Here is a 26,855-nt window from a genome sequence, read left to right as displayed (position 1 = left end):
TTAAAAAAAAACCCTCATACCTTAGGTAATGTATGATGGAAAATTTTTGCCGTTTTCAAGCCTTGACATTTTCATACCACGGTATACCTTCAAACTGGTAATCGGCACATGCCTAGTACAGTGGTACCTCTCCATACGAAGTTAATTCTTTCCAGGACCTCGTTTGTAAGTCGAAATGGTCGTATGTCGAGCAGGGAAGAGGGAGGCCGAGGACTAGTGAGCATCAGAGCCGCTATGCAGGAGGAAACTACATACAGTGGGGAGAACAAGTATTTGATACACTGCCAATTTTGCTGGTTTTCCCACTTGCAAAGCATGTAGATGTCTGCAATTTGTATCATAAGTTCTCATCAACTGCGAGGGATGGAATCTAATACAAAAATCCAGAAAATCACGTTGTATGATTTTTAAATAATAAATTAGCATTTAATTGCATGATATAAGTATTTGATACATCACAAAAATCGAACTTAATACTTGGTACAGAAACCTTTGTTTGCTATTACAGATACCAAACGTTTCCTGTAGTCCTTGACAAAGTTTGCACACACTGCAGCAGGGATTTTGGCCCACTCCTCCATGCAGATCTTCTCCAGAGCCTTCAGGTTTTGGGGCTGCTGCCGGGCAACACGGACTTTCAGCTCCCTCCATAGATTTTCTATCGGGTTCAGATCTGGTGACTGCCTAAGCCACTCCAGGACCTGAAGATGCTTCTTACGGAGCCACTCTTTAGTTGTCTTGGCTGTGTGCTTTGGGTCGTTGTCATGCTGGAAGACCCAGCCACGACCCATCTTCAGGGCTCTCACTGAAGGAAGGAGGTTGTCAGCCAAGATCTGGCGATACATAGCCCCATCCATCCTCCCCTCAATACGGTGCAGTCGTCCTGTACCCTTGGCAGAGAAGCAGCCCCAAAAAATGATGTTTCCACCTCCATGTTTCACGGTTGGGATGGTGTTCTTGGGGTTGTACTCATCTTTCTTTTTCCTCCAAACACGACGAGCCAAGTTCAGACCAAAAAGTTCAATTTTGGTCTCATCCGACCACATGACCTTCTCCCATTGCTCCTCTGGATCATCCAGATGGTCAGTGGCAAACTTCAGACGTGTCTGAACATGCACTGGCTTCAGCAGCGGGACCTTGCGTGCGCTGTAGGATTTTAATCCATGACGGCGTAATGTGTTTTCGATGGTTTTCTTCGAGACTGTGGTTCCAGCTCTCTTCAGGTCATTGACCAGGTCCTGCCGTGTAGTTCTGGGCTGATCCCTCACCTTCCTCATGATCAGTGATGCCCCACGAGGTGAGATCTTGCATGGAGCCCCAGAACGAGGCAGATTGACCGTCAACTTGAACTTCTTCCATTTTCTAACAATCGCTCCAACAGTTGTTACCTTCTCACCAAGCTGCTAGCTTATTTTCCTGTAGCCCATCCCAGCCTTGTGCAGGTCTATTATTTTATCCCTGATGTCCTTACACAGCTCTTTGGTCTTGGCCATTGCGGAGAGGTTGGAGTTTGTTTGTTTGAGCATGTGAACAGGTGTCTTTTATACAGGTAACAAGTTCAAACCGGTGCAGTTACTTCCGGTAATGAGTGGAGAACAGGAGGGGTTCTTAAAAAAGAACTAAGAGCCGAAATATTTACTAATACTTATTTCATGCAGTTAAATACAAATTTATTATTCAAAAATTGTACAATGTGATTTTCTGGATTTTTGGATTAGATTCCGTCCCTCACAGTTGAAGAGAACTTATGATACAAATTACAGACCTCTACATGGCTTGCAAGTGGGAAAACCAGCAAAATCGGCAGTGTATCAAATACTTGTTCTCCCCACTGTACCTCCAAGAGTACATCATGAAGATGGCCCGCAGTGATGACCTGCTCGGTGAATGCCTCAGGCAACAGAAGCCCAGTAAGGAGAAGGACCCTGAGGAGATATCATGGAAGGACAAGCCCCTGCATGGTATGTACCACCGACAAATTGAGGCGGTAGCTGACATGGGAAAAACATACCAGTGGCTGGAAAAGGCCGGACTGAAAGACAGCACGGACGCACTGATCATGGCAGCACAAGAACAGGCCCTAAACACAAGATCAATAGAGGCTGGGGTCTATCACACCGGACAGGACCCCAGGTGCAGGCTGTGCAAAGAGGCCCCTGAGACAGTCCAGCACATCACAGCAGGGTGTAAGATGCTAGCAGGCAAGGCATACATGGAACGACATAACCAGGTAGCAGGCATAGTGTACAGGAACATCTGTGCCGAGTACGGACTGGAGACCCCGGAGACAAGGTGGGCGACAAAGGTGATCGAGAACAACCGAGCCAAGATCCTGTGGGACTTGCAGATCCAGACGGACAAACTGGTGATGGCCAACCAGCCTGACATCGTAGTAGTGGATAAACATCAGAAAACATCAGTAGTGATAGATGTAGCAATTCCGAGCAATGGCAACATCAGGAAAAAGGAACACGAAAAGCTGGAGAATTATCAAGGGCTGAAGGAAGAGTTGGAGAAAATGTGGGGAGTGAAGGCAACAATGGTGCCAGTAGTGATCAGGACACTAGGGGAAGTAACCCCCAAGTTGGGTGCATGACTCCAACAGATACCAGGAACAACGTCTGACATCTCCGTTCAGAACAGCACAATCCTGGGACAGCTAAGATCCTGCGCAGAACCCTCAAGGGTTCTGGGAGAGGACCAGAGCTTGAGAGGAGAGACCATACTGCCCGGGTGGGCGAGAAAACGATTTTTTATTTTTTAACATATATAATATTTCTGTCTCCATCCCTGTACTCGTGTATAAAGCGCACCCATGATTTTACAAGTTGATTTTGGGAGAAAAAAGCGTTATATTCGGGAAATTACGGTATTCAGATAAAGCTTGGAAATTGGACAAACAAACAAAAGAAGCGAAGCATCAAAGTATTGTTGACAATCAGAAGTCAAATTTTGAAAAGCAGTAAGTAAATTAAGTGTGTCTTTTTGAGTGATTGTTTAATCTCCCTTCCGGGTAAATCTTTTACCGCAAAGTATGCAGAGAAAAGCCTTTGCACGCGGTGTGTCTACGTATGTGTTTTGTTAACGTTTGCCTCGTACAAAATCTTTTATAGCAACGAGAGCAGGTAAAAGGCTTCTCTCCAGTGTGTGTACGCGTGTGTCTTGTTAAATCATGCGTCGTACAAAATCTTTTATCGCAGAAAGAGCAGACAAAAGGCTTCTCTCCAGTGTGTGTACGCATGTGATTGCTTACATCTCTTTTATCGAGGAATCTTTTGCCACAACTTGTGCAGACAAAAGGCTTTTCTCCTGTGTGTCTGAGTGTGTGTCTGTGTAACTCTCCCTTCTCAGTGAATCGTTTACCACAAGATGTGCAGACAAAAGGCTTCTCTCCAGTGTGTCTCTTTATGTGTTTGTTCAAAGATGCCCTATAAGTGAAATGTTTACCACAAGATGTGCATTGAAAAGGCTTCTCTCCAGTGTGTGTTCTTGTGTGAATGATTAATTGTGACTTTCTGAAGTATCTTTTATCACAAACTGAGCAGGAATAAGGCTTCTCTCCAGTATGTTTACGCATGTGATCGCTTAAATCTTTTTTATCGAGGTATCTTTTACCACAACTTGTGCAGACAAAGGGCCTTTCTCCCGTGTGTGAGAGTGCGTGTTTGTTTAAAGATCCCTTACAAGTGAATCGTTTACCACAAGCTGTGCAGACAAAAGGCTTCTCTCCAGTGTGTTTCCTTGTGTGTTTCTTTAAAAATTCCTTATCAGTGAATTGTTTACCACAAGTTGTGCATTGAAAAGGCTTCTCTCCAGTATGTGTTCTTGTGTGATTGATTAAATGTGAATTTCTGAAGTATCTTTTATCACAAACTGAGCACGCATAATGCTTTTCTCCAGTGTGAGATTTCATGTGTCGGCTTAGTAGTGGTTTCCGAGAGAATCTTTTATCGCAAACTGAGCAGGGAAAGGGCTTCTCTCCAGTGTGTGTTTTAAAGTGAGAGTTTAGTAGTGCTTTTTGAGAGAATCTTTTATCGCAAACTGAGCAGGGAAAGGGCTTCTCTCCAGTGTGTGTTCTTGTGTGATTGTTTAAATCTCTTTTCTCGATGAATCTTTTACCACAACTCGCGCAGAGAAAAGGCTTCTCCCCTGTGTGTGTATACATGTGTCTATGTAATTGATTTTTCCCAGAATATTTTTTTTCACAAACCGAGCAGGGAAAAGGCTTTTCTCCAGTGTGCGCCAATGTGTGTCTGTTTAAACGTCCTTTGTCAGGGAATCGTTTACTACAAAGTGTGCAGCCAAAAGGCTTTTCTCCAGTGTGTGTATGCATGTGTCTTTTTACGTGATGTTTCTGAGAATATGTTTTATGACAAAGTGAGCAGGGAAAAGGTTTCCCAACTGCTTTTGTGCCACTTTTCAATGAGGAATTGTTTAACGATTTTAAAGCATTTTGGTCAAAGTCTTTATCCTCCTCATCAGTGTTAAAATCAAAAGAGTGTGAAGTTACGTCGTCACCGTGTGAGAGCGGCGCTAACAAATAGTCATGTTGCGATTGTCCCTCTCCTTTTGTTGTCGGGTGTTGAAATGAGCCGTTGCTTGAAGGTTTCACTGCTCCGCTCTTTCCGATTGGACCTTCATCTTCTTCACTTTTCTCACTGACAGTCATTTGACACTTTGTGATTTGATCTTCCTGTTTTTCTTCTTTAATGCTGGGGGTCTCTGGCTTCTCCTGTTTAATGTACGGCATCTCCGACTCCTCCTTTTTAACGTGGCGGGGATCGCGCTTCGGAGGGTGAAGCTCTTTAATAGTGACGTCTGCGGGATACTGGAAAAGGGGGAAAAAAAATCAAGTTATTTGCTGAAGTCAAGCTTTACTCAGTCTCCAGCCATGATTTTCATATTGTATTTTTTTTTTTACCGACACTAAGGCCTTGTTCAGACTGGCAGCCAAAATGTAAAGGGTTCAGCGGCTAACCTCTTTTCACTTGGTGAATGTGCCAGTCTATTTTTTCCCCTTCAAACGCACGAGTGACCGGCTGAGGACTTGCATTTATTGAAAATGTACAGTGGTATGAAAAAGTATCAACCTTTTGGAATTTCCCACATTCCCGCATAAAATCCCCATCAAATGTGTTCCGATCTTTGTCAAAATCACACAGATGAATAAACAGGTCTGCTTTAACTAAAACCAACCAAACATTTACAGGTTTTCATATTTTAATGAGGCCCGTATGCAAACAGTGACAGAAGGGGGAAAAAATAAGTGAACCCTCTGCCTGAGGAGACCTAAAGAGCAATGGAAACCTATTTTCAACAGTCAGTGCCAAACTCTCTCCATTTGTAGACTTCTCTGATTGTTGATTGATGAACAGCCAGACTTTTAGAGGTAGTTTTGTATCCTTTTCCCAGCATTATACAGATCAACAATCCTTGATTGCAGGTCTTCAGACAGCTCTTTTGACCGAGCTATGTTGCATATCAGACAATGCTTCTCATCAAGACAATTCTTATCAGGTGTGCGTTTTATAGTGGGCAGGACAGCTTTAAACCAATTATTAGTGATTGGGCACACACCTGACTTAAATTGTTTGGTAAAAATTGGTTTAAATTGCTCTTTAGGCCTCCTTAGGTAGAAGGTTCACTTATTTTCCCCCTTCTGTCATATTTTGCATGCTATCACCTTTAAAACATGAAAACCTATAAATGTTTGGGTGGTTTGAGTTAAAGCAGACTTGTTTCATCTGACGATAAGTAATTTCCCGGATATAACGCGTACTTTTTCCCCCACAAAATCAACTTGTAAAATCATGGTGCGCATTATAAACGGGTACATGGATGGAGACAGAAATATATATATATATATATATACAGTGTGCAGAACAAGTATTTGATACACTGCCAATGGGAAAACCCATTGTCAAATACTTGTTCTCCCCACTGTATATACAGTATATATATATATATATATATATATATATATAAACTTTTTTTTTTTTTTTTTATTGACACGGCCACGTTGTGTTGAAGAAACGTATGCGGCGATCCGTTGCCAACCATTACGGTACGTGACGTCACCATTTTGTTTCGGTAATACTTCACTCTGATCGGCCGAATAATTTCGTCTGTGTTAAATTCTGCTCGGATTTCCGACTTACGTTCTCACTTTCATTTTACCGTATCAATCTATGGAAGAAAGATTTAGTCATCATGATGAAACAAGCAAGTTATACAGCAGCCTTTAAAAGAAAAGTCACATCGGTTTTGTTTTCTCCCAGGTTCTGGTAAGTTGGAGAAGTTGTCAAATCATATTATTACCGTAAATATTGTCAGTTTATGGTAGGGATGTCCCGATCCAGGTTTTTACACTTCCGATCCGATACCGATATTGTTTTGCACTTCCGATCAGATACCGATACTGGCCGATACCGATACCGGCCTATCTGAGCATGTGTTAAAGTTTAAAGTTATTTAGCCTCCTTACTTAGTTGTCAGACTCATGTTGAAAAGAGTTTTAGTACTCTTGATAACAACTAGCCAGCTGAATTAGGTGAGTTTGAATAACACACAACGGTTGGTAACAAGAAACTGACCTGTTTATTCAGTGACAAACACAAAACATTATAAATAACAAACAAATGGCATAGTCTGTCAGTTTACAATATTATTTGCACATTTTACCGTCTTAAAAAAACAAAACACACAAACAACCTCAGTGGAAAATCCCACAAACCCCACCAAGCCATTAGATGGTTTTAATGTTTAATGTCCGTTTCTCATTGCGTCCCGAAGACCGCACTGTGTATTAGTTCCGCTTTACTTGACATATTTCAATAATCGGAATTTGGATGTTTGTGAATCTTTCTCGAATCTTCCACGGCCGAATCGCTCAAGGATGTAATGACGGCTGGGCATGTTGTACCGTGGTTCTAAGTGTTGGATGGTGCTTCTTTACTCACGAGAGATAATGGCTCGTCATCCAGAATGAATTCTTCGGCAATGACTCCTGTTATTCCCTGGGCTTTGGGACTGTCGAGTGCCAGTTTTTCACGCATAGCAAAAGTTTCTGCCAGTGTTCGTTGCGAAGGACCTTTCTTTTTGTCTTCGGTTCTCTTAACATACTCCTTATATTGTTTGTGGTGGTATTTCGCTAAATGCTTGATTAGGTTGGTTGTATTAAAACTTCTTCCAGCTTTACCACCCCGCTTGACTTTATTGTGTTATATGTTGCACTCTGCCTCTTCGTCTTTGTCGTCCTTTAAGGTGAAATTATCCCACACAGCTGACATTTTTACCGATAAAGTCTCTCGGTAAATTGGGAGACGGTAATGTAAATGTAGTGTGTTGAAGATGTGCCGTAAAATGCGGACTGGATTTTAGGGAAAACGAAGCAAAAAACTGGAATGGATTATGTAAATCGGTGCGCTGGGAAACTCGGACCGGATTTTTAAAAAAATGGATCAGAAGTCTGGATCGGAATTTTTCCGTGTTGGCCGATCTGATACCGATGCGCATTTTTTTTGCCCATATCGGTGTCCGATCCGATCCAAATATTGGATCGGGACATCTCTAGTTTATAGTAATGTTTTGAACTACCAATATGCTATCCTTGTGCTGTGTTTCACCAGTCAGTAAAATGACATTTCTGTATCTGTACACGAGCTCCGTTTTCTTGTATTCTTCTATTTATTGGTGCTAAAACTAGGGTGCGCGTTATAAACAGGTACAATAATTTTCCCTAGATTTTACAAGTAAATTTGGGGTGCGCATTATACACGGGTGCGCCTTATATTCGGGAAATTACGGTAGATCAGATCACATTTGATGGTGATTTTATGCAAAAATGTGAGAAATTCCAAAAGGTTCATATACCTTTTCATACAACTATATTCTCACATTATTTGAATTAAAGAATATTTTATTTGCAGCGTATAGAAATTTTTCACATAATCATACACTCATCATAATCGAGGTAAAAAGTTTTCATTTTTTGTTGGGTTTGGCTGTACTTGTGGAAAAAAGCAGTAGCGTTATACCCGAAGGAAGGCTCCATCATTATCTATGTTTGTTATAACCTCATTAAGACGTTTTTTCAGTTCTGTTTAATTTCGACAAATGTTGAATGGTCTTCAGACAAATGTTTATTTTTTGCATTCCTGGAAAGTAGAGAGATGATAAACAAGTTTGTATTTATTGTGTATAGTAATTGAAGTTACGTTCAAATATTGCGATCATTTTTACAAATAAAAAACAAAAAAATTGGCATTCAAACGTCCATCTTGTCTGATCAATATGTAAATTTAGCAGATTACCCTAATTTGCCTCACAAAAGTCAGCTAGCTAAAATGCTACGAATGCTAAGGTATTTACAATTCTAATAGTAAATCGCTAACACATTTGAGATAAGATTTTCTCGTGCAACAAGTGGAGTCAATCGAGAGCCATGCGAGTAGGCCGAGTCCTAGCGGCGACGAAGCCGAGCAAAATTGCGGGTTTAGGCTCACCTAAAGGACTGCATTTATTTTATTAAGAATATATATATATATATATATTTTAGTTTATTTTAACATGATACCTATGTTACAGTTTGCCAATGTTTTGAAAAATAAAAATCTTGTTCAATGGAAAAAAAGTTTTTTTTTTTTTTTGTTTAGGTCAGTAATGTCAGTATTTGTTAGCTAGGTAAACTGCCGTGTACTGGCTAATATAATAGTACAATAATGTCGGTTCCCTACATTGTGGATATTTTCTGGCATGTTGCATGCTTGTTGCCGCTGTGGCAATTTTATGACATTAAACTACACGCGCTGGAAGAGACCTTCGTTGCCATAGCAACCCGTCAGACGGATCAATAATGTGGCCCAGTCTCAACAAGCCCAATTCCAAAAGTGCCAGCTGCAAAAGTTGGATTTGAGGACGAAAAAGATTGTAATCGGATATGCATGCCGTCCGAACACAACCTAAAGGCCAAATTATACCGGGTGCATCTGCAGTCCAGATCCACCAAGCTCCGTGCTGACTGCGTGCTCCGCAGTACGTCAAAAATAAAACAAAACATACTGGCTGCGCACAATTGCGGTCCGGTAGTTCTGTCCCGTCGTGAGCCCTCACGTGATAATGTTGCATTAAAAGCAACGACTTGAGTCTATACTCAACAGAGAAGCAGAGAGGTGGACTAGATTTGAATGAACCTTTCTTCCCAAATTCTTTTTGCTTTTACCATGGGTTTGTGACACCCGACCATGTCAACAACACCTTCTCTACCATTTAATTACCGTTTTAAATTACATAACTTGCAAAACTCACCGTCCATCCGAAATAGCTCCTGCTATGGCGTTCCATGCAGATTCCTTTTTAAACTTCATGACTTTCCACCTCCATCATGAATGGTTCATTGTCCATGTTTGCTGGTTTTTCAACCATGAAACAGCACCTGGCCTGTTGACTGCAGCCCTGGCTCTGCTCATTTTGAAGGATGCGTCTCCGTCAAAAATAGCCCAAAGCATCCGACGGGCTCCGACAGGTCGGAAATGGCCTGCAGTCAAGCCGTCGCGCTTATGCGTCCGGTATAATTTGAACATTATTTGAATTTGAAAGAATGGAAACGGATTTGATCCACCGCTCTATCTTGGCGGAGCCGATATAATTTGGCCTTAAGAACCCTTTATTACTAGAGCCGTGCGAAATTTCTGATTCTTAGATTATTCGCGATTCGGCCGTGGAAGATTCGAGAATGATTCACAAACTTTCAAATTCCGATTATTGAATTATACCAGGTAAAGCGGATGTAAAACACAGTCAGCGCGGTCTTTGGGACGCAATGAGGAACGGACCGAGAGTAAACATCATGTTCAACTCATGCCGCTAGATAAAAAAAAAACAATTATACCTGACTGCGGCCGACAGCCGCTACAAACAACGCCGGTTGCTAGTTGCTACAAACAAACGGCTACAGTAGATATCATATATATGTAAAACTAGATGCAAAATAACAGACGACGGCGGTGTTAGAACATGTATTATGGAACAGAGATGCGAAATGACGGACTTGCCGGCGTTAGTAAAAAGCCGCCATCTTAAAGCAGTAGACTTCTCTAGAAGGCTCTGTTAAAGCGAATCTAATTAACTTTTTATCTAAAATACAGTGATACCTCAGCTCACGAACATAATTGGTTCCCAGAAAGTGTGTGTAAGGTGAAAAGTTCGTCTTCCGAACATTTATTTCCCATAAGAAACCATTAAAATGAGAATAATCCGTTCCCAGGTCCCCATAAAACATAATTTTCTACAAAATAAGCCTTAAAACTACACAAAAATATACCTTATTTTCTTTAATGTCTTCTTAGGCTTAACACTAGCCTGTGGTGGGGTCTTTTTCGGTGCCATAATAGCAAAAGTACACTCAATATGGTCCAAAATGTCTATCAAACACAAACCACGTCCGCACTCAACGGAAGGGAGGGGACGAACTGGGACGCCGTGAGCGTGCGTCAGCTTCTCGTGGCGCTGTTTGACCGTGTGGTTTTTCGTCCGCCGAAAACTAGTTCGTCAGCAGAGACTATATGCTCGCGAATTTAATGTTCTTGAGGCGAAAAGTTCGTGAGCTTAAGCGTTCGTGAGCTGAGGTATCACTGTACTCCTAAATCGGCAAAATCCTGTCTTGCATCTATCTTTAAATGATGAAACAGTTTTAAAACTTTGACACGTCAAAAGTAGACACTTGGGAAATTATGGAATAACGGGAGAAACTATAACAACTGAAACGGTTGATTCACAACAATAAATTCATTGAATGTAGTTTAGCTGCTGATACAGAATAGGGACTGGAGTATTTTATTTACTGTTATTTTTGTATATTTGTTTACTGTTATATGTTAACTTGATACTGAAATTGTAGTTTGGTTTAGCCTGAGAGGATTTTTGAACAATGTTGGAACTAATGTACAAAACATTGTTTTTTTTTTAAAAGGGGGGGGGGGGGGGGGGGTACATCAATAATCGTTTTATAATCGAATCGGAGCCTCTGAATCGTAATCGAATTGTTAGGTGCACAAAGATTCCCACGTCTATTTATTACTGACACCTAGCTTTCATCAACTCTTTCATTGCCATGATAATAGATAAAATTGCTCATTCATTGACTGCCATTGATGGCCATTCCGTTTGAAGTGAGATGGTGGCAGCAAATGAACGAAACTGCCATCTTCCCAGTTCAAATGGACTGGATCTCTACTCGTGATTAATTCATTGGAATTCACAACAGAAGGATGAAAATAGCTTGTTTTTTTCTGTAGAATATCCTGAAATGATTTCCTGACCCATGTATCGATCATTGCTGTATCACCGTATCGTGAGATCATAGTTATTGTGAGCTTTGTATGGAAAGTCAGATATGGGAATTTTGCCCTCCAGTCACACTCACTGATCACGGTCACACCAAAGCAAGTCTGATATTGCATAAAAAGTAAAACAACTCGTGTCGTGATCTTACCCTCATTTTCTTTTGTTTTTCAGTTGCTCGTCGTGGCCTGGATTTCCTCTCCTCATCTTCGACGTCTCTGCTTGATGTTTTTTTTTATTGCGATCTCCTTCGGTCAGGATTATTTTGTCGCATCTTTAACACAAGTCGAAAAGCGTCTCATATAATTAAATGTAATCACTGTTAACCGAGCGACCCCCGCCATTTAAAACCAAATTACGATTGGCATAAAGTCAAAGCAATCGGAATTCGTTCACGTGTCTTGGCTAGCGAGGTAAGCTAAAAAAAACAACAACAAAAAAGTCACGTTCGCATGCAAAGCTTCAACATTAAGCCAAACGACTTCCACCAAGCTTTAAGATAGGACGTTTTAGTCCACACAATTTTCTTATTTCAGTTCTTACCCGATAGGAATACTTTGAAGGAGCTCGTTTGGTTGGGAGAAGGGAACACAAAAGAAAGGCAAGTCCCGGATAGGTCCAGAGAGAGCGCTTCCGGAGCAGTGGTTCACTGAAAATATACGTCATCGGCAAGTTTCGGTTTCAAGTTGCCATCACTATTACTATCCATGGCATCATCAATGGATGCCCCCCCCCCCCTTTTTTTTTTTTTTTTTTTTTAAAATCAACACGTACATATCAAAGTAACCCATCATCCCCTGGGAGAAAATGGTTTGGCGGTTTGCGCAAGAGCAATAGCAGTCCGTCACAATTCGGTAGGCCATCACGATCGGGTAGTGACAGACAACTCCCATAGGAACTCATTTTTGATTTGGCTCAAGGATTTTTTTTTTTTTTTTTTAAAGTTCACTTTGCCAATTGTCCTGAAGTCACATTTTTGATAGAGAATGTGTTTTGTACTTTGAATTCAGCACTATCTTATGCAAGGCAAATGTGTTTCCATATGCAGATAGCTTTTGTTATTTGCAGCAGTATTATTGATTGTACATCTTTTTTGTTGTGTTAGTTTCACAAAAGGGAGACATGGTAATGCATCTCTGAAATCATCTGGAGTGTGAAGTCTTTCTAGAATATAATAACAACTTTATTAGCTGGTTGGATAGTGGCCATCTACATGTCATGTACCTTATTCTGTCCTCCGATCGTACGGTGATTCTCAGTGGCAGAACATCAAATGTGAACAGGGGCCTGGTGCGCTGTCCAACAAAATGGCGAAATAGCACATCAAAATTAGCTTTAATGTGTGCATCACACTCAATGGAAAGACTCCTTGTGAGGCCCTGTTGCCAGGAGATATTACTGGTATTGAAGTTTTATGTACTAAATCTATTTTCGAATCAATTTGGCCAAGTGGTTCGGAACTTCACAAGAAGCTTCGTTGGCCATCACTATCTGCTACCGATAGATGACAAATTCAGACTCACCAGTTCACTTGGATGTAGTCAAGCACAAACTAACCGGTCCCCAACACAAACAAAAGGTCTGGTTGTACAGTGTATCGCAAAAGTGAGTACACCCCTCGCATTTCTGCAGATATTTAAGTATATATTTTCATGGGACAACACTGACAAAATGACACTGTGACACAATGAAAAGTAATCTGTGTGCAGCTTATATAATAGATAATAATAGAGTTAATTTATTTTCCCATCAAAATAACTCAAAATAAGCCATTAATATCTCAACTCCTGGCAACAAAAGTGAGTACACCTTATGGGAACTACGTGCATCCCTAAATGTCCAAATTGAGTACTGCTTGTCATTTTCCCTCTAAAATGTCATGTGACTCGTTACAGGAGTGAACAATATCTAATCTTGAATTAAGACCATTTCTGACCTTTTAAAGCTTTTTGGAGTTTAAATTAGGGCTGTCAAAATTATCGCGTTAACGGGCAGTAATTAAATTTTTAAATTAATTACGTTAAAATATTTGACGCAATTAACGCACATGCCCCGCTTAAACAGACTAAAAGGACAGTACAGTGTAATTTCCGCTTGTTACTTGTTTTTTTTTTTGTTTGGCGCCCTCTGCTGGCGTTTGGGTCCAACTGATTTTATGGGTTAGTACTAGGGTTGGGAATCTCTGGCACGAAGCAGATTCGATATGTATCTAGACACACAGGTGACGATTCGATTAAAAAAACGATACATTTTTAAGGCCGAGCGATTCGATACGATTCGATACAGTGTAAGAACGATACGGTTCGACAGAGTGAAAACGATACGATAGTAAATATTTGTTGTGTGTGTTTGTACAGTATTTTAAACATATAAAAAGACCACATTTCTAATATAGCAAAATTAAACAACAAAATTTCATCCCAATGTTATGTTTTATTTTTTTATGAAAAAAAAAAATAATAAGGCTTACTATATGACCGTCATTTTGTTGGATGGGATTGATAATAAAATAAAACTCCAGTGACAGACTACAATAAAGTGCAATAATTCAATTACTGTATTTCCTGGTGTTTTAACACAAGAGGTGAGTAATTTAAGTGCAAACTTTCAACGTAAACATCTTACAAACAAAAAATATTAATTATATGCAGCAGCTCTAGAAAAAAAAAGAATTAAACCTGCTAGTGTTATCATAAATAAATAATAAATTATGCTTTACGACTGGTATAATTGGGGGAATAAAAACATGGCATTTTAGACAGACAGGTCAATAATCATTACTTTAACCTAATACACAGCAAAGTCATTCACTTATGCCTGTGCTTCCTCATTTTTTATTCCTCATGACTGTCCATATCTTTTTTGAAGGGCAGATTTTTCTTGAGGAAGATCAATTAATCCACATGTTCATGTTTAAGTAGACTGCGTTTTGTGGAAACAATATGCTGCCCTTTCCACCATTGTAGGGGGTTATTTTTCAGGGTTAAAAACTCCCGATCTCTGTACCGCTCCACACTTCACACACGCTCTGTCCCATGCGAACAGATCTGGCTGCCTTCGTCACTTCAAAGTCCGACTTTTGTTTTCCTGGGTGCGTTGAAAATCAATCGCTGCACGTCGCTGGCGTCGGTGATCACACTGTCCATTGTTTTAGCATGTTGCTCTGTTGCCACTACTAGTGTCGTTTTGGGCTGTGAGGAAAATGCTACGGAGCGTGCGTTACAGTGGTTTCGTTAGCTCTTGCGTTGTTATGACACGCCCGTGACGATCGGGTAATGACGGAGACTAGTAGCGGTTCTGCAGAAATGCATGGGAAGTTGAGGCAATCACGACTGTGAGTAGTGCTTGTCCATATTATATCATGCGTGCGGTCTCGATCTAAGTGCGCTGTGTGGTGAATGACACAAGCGCAGCATGAGATGGAAAAGCTAAATTATTATCATATTAAGCAATGCATTGAATTAGGCATTAGAATCCGATTCTTGTGCTTGCGATAGCTGAATTCTATCTCTGCTATCGGTTCATTGAATATTTAATGGCTAATTACTATCGATACATCTGTATCTCTCACCTGTAAAACCGGATATTCGGTCGTATCGGTTTATCGTTCTCAAGCTTAGCTAGTACCATTAGTGAGCATGGTGTAATTATTGACATCAACAATGGCGAGCTACTAGTTTATTTTTTGACTGAAAATGTTACAAATTTTAATAAAACGAAAACATTAAGAGGGGTTTTAATATAAAATTTCTATAACTTGTAGTCTTGTACTAACATTTATCTTTTAAGAACTACAAGTCTTTCTATCCATTGATCGCTTTAAGAGAATGTTAGTGCCATCTTGTTGATTTATTTTTATCACAAATTCAGTATGTAATGCAAAAGCTACCATCTAAACTGTTACTTCAGTATGCCACCTAGCCAAAACGATTTGATCAATGGACACTGTTCAAACACCGAAACGACTGGAATTCTTGCACTACGCAGGCTCTTTCGTTTGAAACCCCCATAACGACCCCTTTCCCAAAAACGCGGTTTGAAAAAAAATTCAAAACGCAACTTGTCTCACAGTTTTGGTCCAAATCACATCATTTACACATGAAAAACTACAGGAAGCTAACGGGTATAAAAGTTTAATTCAGTTTTTGCCAAAAACGGTTCGGCCCAGTGTTTGTTTTTGTCAGCCTTTTAAATTTTTGTCTTAGTCTTATGACTGAAAATACTTACCGTATTTATCGGACTATAAGTCCCACCTGAGTACAAGTCGCACCAGGCCAAAAATGCGCAATGAAGAGGAAAAAAACAATAAGTCGCAAAAATCCAACAAATAGAACAGATATGTCAACTTGAAAGGCAATTTTTAATAAAAATACAATAGTGAACAACATGCTGAATAATATACACTATATGTATATGGCAGAAAACACAGACAAGGTTGAAAAAGCAGTTTCTGCTCTTGCACCCCTCTTTAAAATAAACTGCTGTATTCAGATAAAGCTTGGAAATTGGACAAACAAAAGAAGGGAAGCATCAAAGTATTGTTGACAATCAGAAGTCAAATTTTGAAAAGCAGTAAGCCGTAAGTAAATTAGGTGTGTCTTTTTAAGTGATTGTTTAATCTGCCTTCTGGGTAAATCTTTTACCACAAAGTGTGCAGAGAAAAGCCTTTTCACCCAGTGTGTGTTCGTATGTGTTTTGTTAACGTTTGCTCCGAACAAAATCTTTTATAGCAACGAGAGCAGGAAAAAGGCTTCACTCCAGTGTGTGTACGCGTGTGTCTTGTTAACTCATGCTTCGTATAAAATCTCTTATCGCAGAAAGAGCAGGCAAAAGGCTTCTCTCCAGTGTGTGTACGCATGTGTCTTGTTAACTCAAGCTTCGTACAAAATCTTTTACCACAACTTGTGCAGACAAAAGGCTTTTCTCCCGTGTGTCTGAGTGTGTGTATTGTTAACTCATGCTTCGTACAAAATCTTTTACCACAACTTGTGCAGACAAAAGGCTTTTCTCCCGTGTGTCTGAGTGTGTGTTTCTTTAAATGTCCCTTCTCATTGAATCGTTTACCACAAGATGTGCAGACAAAAGGCTTCTCTCGAATGTGTCTCTTTGTATGTTTTTTTAAAGATCCCTTCTCAGTGAATTGTTTACCACACGATGTGCATTGAAAAGGCTTCTCTCCAGTGTGTGTTCTTGTGTGATTGTTTAAATCTTTTTTCTCGATGAATCTTTTACCACAACTCGCGCAGAGAAAAGGCTTCTCTCCTGTGTGTGTATACATGTGTCTCTGTAATTGACTTTTCCCAGAATATTTTTTTTCACAAACCGAGCATGGAAAAGGCTTTTCTCCAGTGTGTGCCAATGTGTGTATGTTTAAACCTCCTTTGTCAGCGAATCGTTTACTACAAAGTGTGCAGCCAAAAGGCTTTTCTCCAGTGTGTGTATACATGTGTCTTTTTAAGTTATGTTTGTGAGAATAGGATTTATAACAAAGTGAGCAGCTAAAAGGTCTCCTAACCGCCTTTGTGCCTCTTTTCAATGAGGAATTGTTGAAGGATTTTAAAGCATTTTGGTCAAAGTTTTTATCCTCCTCATCAGTGTTAAAATCAGAAGAGTGTGAAGTTACATCGTCACTGTGTGAGAGCGGCGCCAACAAATAGTCATGTTGCGATTGTCCCTCTCCTTTTGTTGTCGGGTGTTGAAATGAGCCGTCGCTTGAAGGTTTCGCTGCTCCGCTCTTTTTGATTGGACCTTCGTCGTCTTCACTTTTCACACTGACAGCCATTGGACACGCTGTGATTTGATCTTCCTGTTCTTCTTCTTTAATGCTGGGGGTCTCTGGCTTCTCCTGTTTAATGTACGGCATCTCCGACTCCTCCTTTTTAACGGGGAGGGATCGTGCTTCTCAGGGTGAAGCTCTTTAATAGTGACGTCTGCGGGATACTGGAAAAAGGAAAAAAAAGACGTGATTTGCTAAAGTCAAGCTTTACTCGGTCTCCTGCCATGGTTTTTCATATTGTTTTTTTTTTTTACCGACACTAAGGCCTTGTTCAGACTGGCAGCCAAAATGTAAAGGGTTCAGCGGCTAACCTCTTTTCACTTGCTGAATGTGCCAGTCCATTTTTTCCCCTTCAAACGCACGTGTGATCCGCTGAGGACTTGCATTGATTGAAAATTTACAGTGGTTTGAAAAAGTATCAACCTTTTGGAATTTCCCACATTCCCGCATAAAATCCCCATCAAACGTGTTCTGATCTTTGTCAAAATCACTTAGATGAATAGACAGGGTCTGCTTTAACTAAAACCACCCAAACATTTCCGGGTTTTCATATTTTAATGAGGCTAGTATGCAAACAGTGACGCAATGGGGAAAAATAAGTGAACCCTCTGCCTGTGGAGACCTAAAGAGCAATTGAAACCCATTTTCAACAATCAGTGCCAAACTCTTTCCATTTGTAGACTTCTTTGACTGTTGTTTGATGAACAGCCATACTTTTAGAGATAGTTTTGTATCCTTTCCCAGCATTATACAGATCAACAATCCTTGATTGCAGGTCTTCAGACAGCTCTTTTGACCGAGCTATGTTGCATACCAGACAATGCTTCCAATCAAGACAATTCTTACCAGGTGTGCGTTTTATAGTGGGCAGGGCAGCTTTAAACCAATCATTAGTGATTGGGCACACACCTGACTTAAATTGTTTGGTCAAAATTGGTTTCAATTGCTCTTTAGGTCTCCTTAGGTAGAAGGTTCACTTATTTTCCACCTTCTGTCATTGTTTGCATGCAATCCTCTTTAAAATATGAAAACCTATAAATGCTTGGGCGGTTTGACTTAAAGCAGACTTTTTTCATCTGTGCGATTCTGACATAGTTCAGATCACATTTGATGGTGATTTTATGCAAAAATTTGAGAAATTCCAAAAGGTTCATATACTTTTTCATATTATTGTATTTTTACATTATTTTAATTTTAAAATATTTGCCGCGTAGAGGAATTTTTGGGATAATCGTACACTCATCATTATCGAGGTAAAAAGTTTTCATTTTTTGTTGGGTTTGGCTGTACTTGTGGAAAAAAGCAGAAGTGTTATACCTGAAGGAAGGCTCCATGATTATCTATGTTTGTTATAACCTCACTAAGACGTTTTGTCAGTTCGGTTTAATTTCGACAAATGTTGAGTGGTCTTAAGACAAATGTTTATTTTTTACATTCCTGGAAAGTAAAGAGATGATAAAAAAGTTTGTATTTATTGTGTATAGTAATATAATAGAAGTTCAAATATTGTGATAATTTTTACCAATAAAAAAACAAAAAAAAAATGGCATTCAAACGTCCATCTTGTTTGATCAATATGTAAATTTAGCAGATTACCCTAATTTGCCTCACAGAAGTATGCTAGCTAAAATGCTACGTATGCTATGGTAAATGGTGTTATACTTATATAGGGCTTTTCCACCTTTCAAGGCGCTCAAAGCGCTTTACACTATCTCGCCATCCACCTACTGGTGACGCAGCACCAGGAGCAACGTGGGGTTCAGTATCTTGCTCAAGGACACTTAGGCGAGTTCATCAGGGCGGAGAATCAAACCCACAACCTCTGGGTTGGGGGACAACTACTCTACCACTGAGCCATGCCACCCCTAACGTATTTACAATTCTAATAGCCGCTCACACATATAAGATAAGATTCGCCATTTTCTCGTGCAACAAGTGGAATCGATCGAGAGCCAGGCGAGTGGGCCGAGTCCTAGCGGTGACAAAGCAGAGCAAAATTGCTCCCGGCTGGATTAAACAGCAGCTGGCAGAGTGGGTGTGGAAGTCATGGAAAAAATGTGATGAAAAGAAGTGGTCGTGCCATTATATTATTGTACTAAACCACAGCAAATGCAAATGTATGCATTGAAATACTACTATATTTGTTTACTGCTAGCTTGATTAAACTCCAAACGACTCACTCACACACGGGCATTGTACTCGATGTGACGGGAGAAGAGAAGCAACGTTGCTTCTCGCCGTGTTTGGATTGCGACATCAGAAGAGGAATATGGTTCTTCACACTAATCGGTGGTAAACTTTGGGTCTTTTTACCGAAAGGCAAATTTGCGCCAAATTTCCTACCACATCTCTAATACATACATACCGTGCCCTCCATAGTTATTGGCACCCGTGGTTAAGATGTGTTTTTTTAGCTTCTAATAAAATTGTTTTTATTCAAATAATATGGGACCTTAATGGACAAAAAGAGTTAAATCCAACCTTCAAACCAAGTGCATTTATTCAGTGAGGAAAAAATCCCACATAAAGAAAAAATTATTTGACATCAAATAATGTGTGTCACAATTATTAGCACCCCTGGTGTTAATACTTTGTACAACCCCCTTTTGCCAACAAAACAAGGTCTGGGGACCGACACGGCCATGGGAGGAGCTTGATTTTGTGTCTGGTGAACCATTTCTGTGTAGATTTGGCCATATGTTTAGGGTGATTGTCTTGCTGAAAGACCCAGTGACGACCCATCTTCAGCTTTCGGGCAACAGATTTTGATTTAAAATGTCCTGGTATTTCAAAGCATTCATGATGCCATGCACCCTCACAAGGCTCCCAGGGCCTTTGGAAGCGAAACAGCCCCACAGCATCACTGATCCACCCCTATACTTCACAGTGGGTATGAGGTGCTTTTCAGCATGCCAATGGGTTTTCTCATTGGCAGTGTATCAAATACTTGTTCTTCCCACTGTATATACACTCACCGGCCACTTTATTTGGTACACCATGCTAGTAACGGGTTGGACCCCCTTTTGCCTTCAGAACTGCCTCAATTTGTCGTGGCATAGATTCAACAAGTTCCTGGAAGCATTCCTCACAGAGTTTCTTCCATAATGACATTATGGCATCACACAGTTGGTGCAGATTTGTCGGCTGCACATCCATGATGCAAATTTCCCATCCCAAAGATGCTCTATTGGATTGAGATCTGGTGACTGTGGAGGCCATTTGATTACAGTGAACTCATTGTCATGTTCAAGAAACCAGTCTGAGATGATTCCAGCTTTATGACATGGCGCATTATCCAGCTGAAAGTAGCCATCAGAAGTTGGGTACATTGTGGTCATAAAGGGATGGACATGGTCAGCAACAATACTCAGGTAGGCTGTGGCGTTCCAATGATGCTCAATTGGTACCAAGGGTCACAAAGAGTGCCAAGAAAATATTCCCCACACCATTACACCACCACCACCACCAGCCTGAACCGTTGATACAAGGCAGGATGCATCCATGGTTTCATGTTGTTGACGCCAAATTCTGAACCTACCATCCGAATGTCGCAGCAGAAATCGAGACTCATCAGAACAGGCAACGTTTTTCCAATCTTCTATTGTCCAATTTTGATGAGCTTGTGCAAATTGTAGCCTCAGTTTCCTGTTCTTAGCTGAATTATTATTAATATTAATTATTATTAATAAAATAAATGCAGTCCTTTAGGTGAGCCCAACCCCACAGCCCAACATAATTACCATCAAAACAAAAATAATTGAATAATTATCCATAAAAAGCATATGTGTATGACTCGTATCATGTTTACATTATACACACACTCTTTCTCAACACAGACAGTTACCAGAGAGAGGGAGTGTGAGAGAGACAAAGAGAGAGAAAGAGAGAAAACACCACATTTTACCCATGCTAGACACACGAAACCAGGGTTCACTAAATGCGGACTTTGGTGCCACTTTTCCTGTCGTGTTTTCCACGTCTCTCTCCCCTAACACACCTGAATCAAATTATTGTGTCATCAGCAACCTCTCCAGAAGCCTGATTATCATCCTGATTATTTTGATACAGGTGTGTTGGAGGAGGGCGACATGGAAAACACGACAGGTAAAGCGGCATGTTAGAACATGTATTTTTGAACAGAGATGCGAAATGACGGACTTGCCGGCTTTAGTAAAAAGCCGCCATCTTAAAGCAGTAGACTTCTCTAGAAGGCTCTGTTAAAGCAAATCTAACTTTTTATCTAAAATACTCCTAAATCGGCAAAATCTTGTCTTGAATCTATCTTTAAATGATGAAACAGTTCTAAAACTTTGACATGTCAAAAGTAGACAGAAGAGAAATTATGGAATAACGGGAGCAACTTTAACAACTGTAACGGTTGATTCATGACAATAAATTAATTGAATGTAGTTTAAAGCTGCCGATACAGAATGGGGACTGGAGTATTTGAATTTACTGTTATTTTTGTATATTTGTTTACTGTTATATGTTAACTAGATACTGAAATAGTGGCTTGGTTTATCCTGAGAGGATTTTTGAACAATTTTGGAACTAATGTAGAAAACATTTTTGTTTTGTTTTTTAAAAAGGAGGGGGGTGCATCAATAATCGTTTTATAATTGAATCGGAGCCTCTGAATCGTAATCGAATCGTTAGGTGCCCAAAGATTCCCACCTCTATTTATTACAAACACCTATCGATAATCGATAAAATTGTTAATTCATTGGCTGCCATTGATGGCCATTCCTTCTGAAGTGAGATGGTGGCAGCAAATGAACAAAACTGTCACCTTCCCGGTTCAAATGGACTGGATGTCTACTCGTGATTAATTCATTGAAATTCACAACAGAAGGATGAAAATAGCTTGGTTTTTTTTCTATAGAATATCCTGAAATGATTTCCTGACCCATGTATCGATAATTTTTGGATCACCATATCGGGAGATCATAGTTATCGGTCTTTGTCAGGTGACGTAACGCTGTCAAAAGCCGCAGTGCATTGTGGGTTGAATCGCCATTTTGAGTGTATACTTATTGTAAACAACTGAGCAGTGAGAATCGTCTTTGCTTTCATCATTGTCTTTGATAAATGGGACACTCGTGTTGTTTGAAAGGCTGCCGTACTAAATCACATGACAAAAATGGCAGCAAAGTTGACCACGACGTAAGATTTTTTTCGTTTTCCCTCTTGGAAAAGAGGTTATAGACAGCAGGTTGAGGAACTAACGAAGCGGCGTCGGATGGCCTGGGTCGCAGCGGTGAAACGACTTTCTACACCATATCTCCCTTCCGGCGTGTTTGCTCTCGGCATTTTCATAAAGGCAAGTGAGTTTTTTTCAAAGTATTGATACTGAATATGCTGGGTTTTTTTGCTTTATAAAGTCTCTATTTTCTCATTGGCTAACCTTAGCTAGCTAGCCTCACTTGTAAACTACAGGCAAAGAGGGAGGGCAGTTGAAATGGGTTAATCTGTACGTGATAAATCAGCGTTTAATTTATTCAGTCATCGTTTATAAAAACATTATAGAGTGAATGATTTAAAAGATAAAGGTAAACAGCAAAAATGCACAGAAATATTTATCAATGCGTGAGATTTCCTTTTGTGATCTGAGAGATCTGATGGGATGGTAGCATGTCTGATTAAGTGTTTACGAAAGTGAAATGCCATGGAAATATCCAATCTTACCTAGCTTTCTAAATAAAACCTGTGATTGCAGGTGAACCAGCTTATGAAATGATGGAGACTGACCCAGACTGGGCACCATCCCTACATCTGGGACACACATCTGTTACACTGACAAACACTGCACGCGCTGCAAGACGAAGTAGGCGTGAAGTGAGCAGCTACCGAAAGAGACATTGCAAACACCAGAGATGGGGTCCAGTAAGATGCAAACATTGAAGAGCTGCAGAACAAGGAGGGACCATCTGAACCTGGTGAATTAAACAGTCACCATCAGAATGAGGAGGGGACACCTGATGCTGGAGAAGAAAGTGGTCAGCTACAGATTGAAGAGAGGACACATGAAGCTGGAGAAGAAGGTGATCAGCTAATCACAGAGGATGAGACACACAACACCAATCAGGATGTGACACAGACTGTGATTATTGACTGTTTTGAAATTTTCACAGAAAACCCATCAAATCTGAAAGCACGTGCCCAAATGTTTTCCAGCTACAAGCACCACCACACTAAGAATTTAATATGTATTACACCCAAGGGAGCCATTTGTTTCTTATCAAAAGGCTGGGGAGGGCGTACAAGTGACAAACATATAACCCTGAACAGTGATTTTTTTTTTGGATAATTTGTTACCTGGGGACATTGTCTTGGCTGACAGAGGATTTGACATACAAGAATGTGTGGGCATGTGTTCAGATGTCAAACTCCCAGCATTTACAAAAGGCCGCTGTCAGCACATTTGAGAATCCATGTTGAAAGGGTCATCGTAAATGTTTGTCAGAAGTATAAGATCGAAACAGGAACCATACCCATAAACATGATTCTTCCATGTGAAGGTGAAGAAGCCACAATGTTGGATAAGGTCACTTTCTGCTGTGCCCTGATAAGCCATTGCCCAACAGTAGTATAGTACAATTTTCTTTTCGTAGTGTTTGTACAAGCAGTTTTTTAAATACAATTATAGATTACTTAAACCTGTTTAATAAAGTATGTCAGTGACAATTTTGAAGTCTTGACTCCTTGCCTCTCTTAGGTACGTAAAACACTAGTGTTGGATTTGATAATGAAAAGTACTTTTTTTTGGGGGGGGGGGGGGGGGGGCGGGGGGGGATAAACACTGAATAGGAAATACAATGTTTGCTATCAAAACGAGATGTTTGACAGGTTTACTTTTTTTGGATTTATAATTTTTACTAAAATTCTCAAAACACAGCAGCAGCACAATGGTAAACAGAAAATAGCAATACAAGGAAATACAAAACATCTGCATATGAAGTAAAATAACACTAGTTGTAGAATAACGTGTTCAAGTAAATTTGTCCCACTTCACATAAGTCCTGCATTGAGAGAATTGCACATCTTTGCATGGCAATGTCAACACTGAAACAATATATTGTGCAATATACATGAATTTGCATGTCATTATGACAGTTCCTTCACCTGTTTTAGTCATGTGATGTTTAAGATGATATTCAAGGTATAATTCAAGTTCAACAATGTTCAAGTAAGAGCTATATCATGTTTCTGAGAGGAGCAACGAGCGTGACGACTGTGTTGTCGCAGTCCTGCGGTCGAAATGCGGAGATCCTGCACCGAGCCATTCGTTAAATGTCCGTGAGCTTCGAGGGATTTATAGTTTTTAAAATATAAGCGCTGATACCGTAAACGAGGGACTTTTTTCCTCCCCCTTGGTCAGATCATCCGCAAACATGGACTCCAATTTCACTGCTACGCTGACGACATCCAAATTTACATAACCACACAACAAATCTCGCACAGCACCCAATCCACACTTCAAAACTGCCTCAGTGAAATTAATTCCTGGATGCAAGAAAACTATCTTCAACTCAACAGTAACAAATCAGACATAATCATCTTCGACCCTGCAGCCCACATCATAGACAGTCAATTCTCCCTCACCCTCAACAACTGCACCCTGCCTTTCTCAACACATTCCCGCAACCTTGGTATCATTTTTGACAATAAACTCAGATTCGACCACCACGTCAACCATATCACCAGAACTGCCTTCTTCCACCTCAAGAACATAGCCCGTCTTCGCCCCTCCCTCACCTTCTCTACTGCTGAAACCCTCATCCATGCCTTCATAACCTCCAGACTTGACTACTGCAACAGCATTCTCTTCGGTTCTCCATCCAAACTCATCAATAAACTACAATATATCCAAAACTCTGCTGCACGCCTTCTCACCCAGACCCCCTATAGGAACCACATTACCCCCGTCCTCCACAAACTGCACTGGCTTCCTATTTCATACAGAATTCAGTTCAAAATCATCCTTCTCACTTACAAAGCACTCAATAACTTGGCCCCGCCCTACCTCACAGACCTTCTCTGTCCCCACACCCCTTCCCGTCACTTTCCGCTCTTCTAACAGAAACATCCTCGCACCGCCCAAACAAAGAACACACCGAACTAGGGGGGACAGAGCCTTCTCCGCTGCCGCCCCCTCCCTTTGGAACTCACTCCCAAAACCCATTCGTTCATGTTCAGACCTTCCCACATTCAAAAAACTGTTAAAAACTCACCTTTTTAAACTAGCTTTTAACTTGTAATTATTTTCTTGTTTTGTTCTGTCCACGTTGTTTGCTGTTTCTGTTCCTACTGTAAAGCGTCTTTGAGCATTGGTAAAAGCGCTCTACAAATAAAATGTATTATTATTATTATTATTATTATTATTATTTTTTATATCCAGCGATGAAGTTGGAGGCAGTAATGTGGCGTCGGAGCTACTCCCGTTCTGGTTAGTTTACATCCGTGATACACTCAAAATGGCGCATAGGGGCGTGTCCGCTAGTTTGGGCACGTGACTGACAAAGACCGATTGTGAGCTTTGTATGGAAAGTCAGATATGGGAATTTTGCCCTACAGTCACACTCACTGATCACGGTCACACCAAAGCAAGTCTTATATTGAATAAAAAGTAAAACAACTCGTGTCGTGATCTTACCCTCATTTTCTTTTGTTTTTCAGTTGCTCGTCGTGGCCTGGATTTCCTCTCCTCATCTACGACGTCTCTGCTTGATGTCTTTTATTGCGATCCCCTTCGGTCAGGATTATTTTGTCGCATCTTTAAGACAAGTCGAAAAGTAATATATAGTAATATAATTAAATGGAATCACTGTTAACCGAGCGACCCCCGCCATTTAAAACCAAATTACGATTGGCATAAAGTCAAAGCAATCGGAATTCGTTCACGTGTCTTGGCTAGCGAGCTAAGCTAAAAAAACAAAAACAAAGTCACGTTAGCATGCAAAGCTTCAACATTCAGCCAAACGACTTCCACCAAGCTTTAAGATTGGACGTTTGTCCACCAAATTCTTATTTCAGTTCTTACCCGATAGGAATCCTTTGAAGGAGCTCGTTTGGTTGGGAGAAGGGAACACAAAAGAAAGGCAAGTCCCGGATAGGTCCAGAGAGAGCGCTTCCGGAGCAGTGGTTCACTGAAAATATACGTCATCGGCAAGTTTCGGTTTCAAGTTTTTTTTTTATTTTATTTTTTTTAATTGAACAATATACACACAAAACAAAGCACTCAAGTATCTACATCAAATACAATATTATAGATTGAGCATAACCGAACAACCAATAGCAACGACAACAACAACCACCACAACAAACACAAAAGTAAACAAAAAAAACCCAAACTTTTTTCTCTTGAGAGGACTTCCTAAACCAACTTAAAATGTTTGAATAAAGAAAACAAATGATGGGCCTTCCCATCGATCACATTCAAAACTTCGCAATATATAGAGAACTTATTTCTCCAGTGAGCCATACACGGTTTGGTTTTAAAAAACCTACCCTTATGAACAAAAATTTTCCCCAAAAGCAATATTACATTTAAAACAAATTCTAAATTTTTATCCTTCAGATAAACAAATAAAATTCTTTCTTCCGTCAGGGGTAGATCAATATTCTTAGATTGCAGCCATTCATTTAATTGACTCCAGAAGGAATGAACAACATTACAGTGAAAAACTATATGACTTAAATTTTCTAAATCTACATCACAAAAAGTACAGTTATTCGCTTC

General features: G+C 40.2%; 1 protein-coding gene across 1 annotated transcript; it reads right to left on the bottom strand.

Moving 5' to 3' along the window:
* Positions 1-1,788: 1,788 nt before the first annotated feature.
* LOC130922893 (gastrula zinc finger protein XlCGF57.1-like) lies at positions 1,789-26,231 on the bottom strand. Its single transcript, XM_057848140.1, has 4 exons — positions 26,157-26,231; positions 25,853-25,889; positions 11,492-11,575; positions 1,789-4,828 (listed from the first exon to the last, which is right to left on the bottom strand). The coding sequence occupies exons 3-4, from the start codon at positions 11,495-11,497 to the stop codon at positions 3,023-3,025; spliced, it is 1,812 nt and encodes a 603-aa protein (XP_057704123.1). The 5' UTR covers positions 11,498-11,575; positions 25,853-25,889; positions 26,157-26,231; the 3' UTR covers positions 1,789-3,022.
* Between the last annotated feature and the right edge of the window lie 624 nt (positions 26,232-26,855).

The sequence above is a fragment of the Corythoichthys intestinalis genome, chromosome 1 (assembly GCF_030265065.1).
Source record: "Corythoichthys intestinalis isolate RoL2023-P3 chromosome 1, ASM3026506v1, whole genome shotgun sequence".
Taxonomy (NCBI): domain Eukaryota; kingdom Metazoa; phylum Chordata; class Actinopteri; order Syngnathiformes; family Syngnathidae; genus Corythoichthys; species Corythoichthys intestinalis.
The sequence above is the reverse complement of the archived record's forward strand: the minus strand, read 5'-3'. Positions and strand labels throughout refer to the sequence as shown.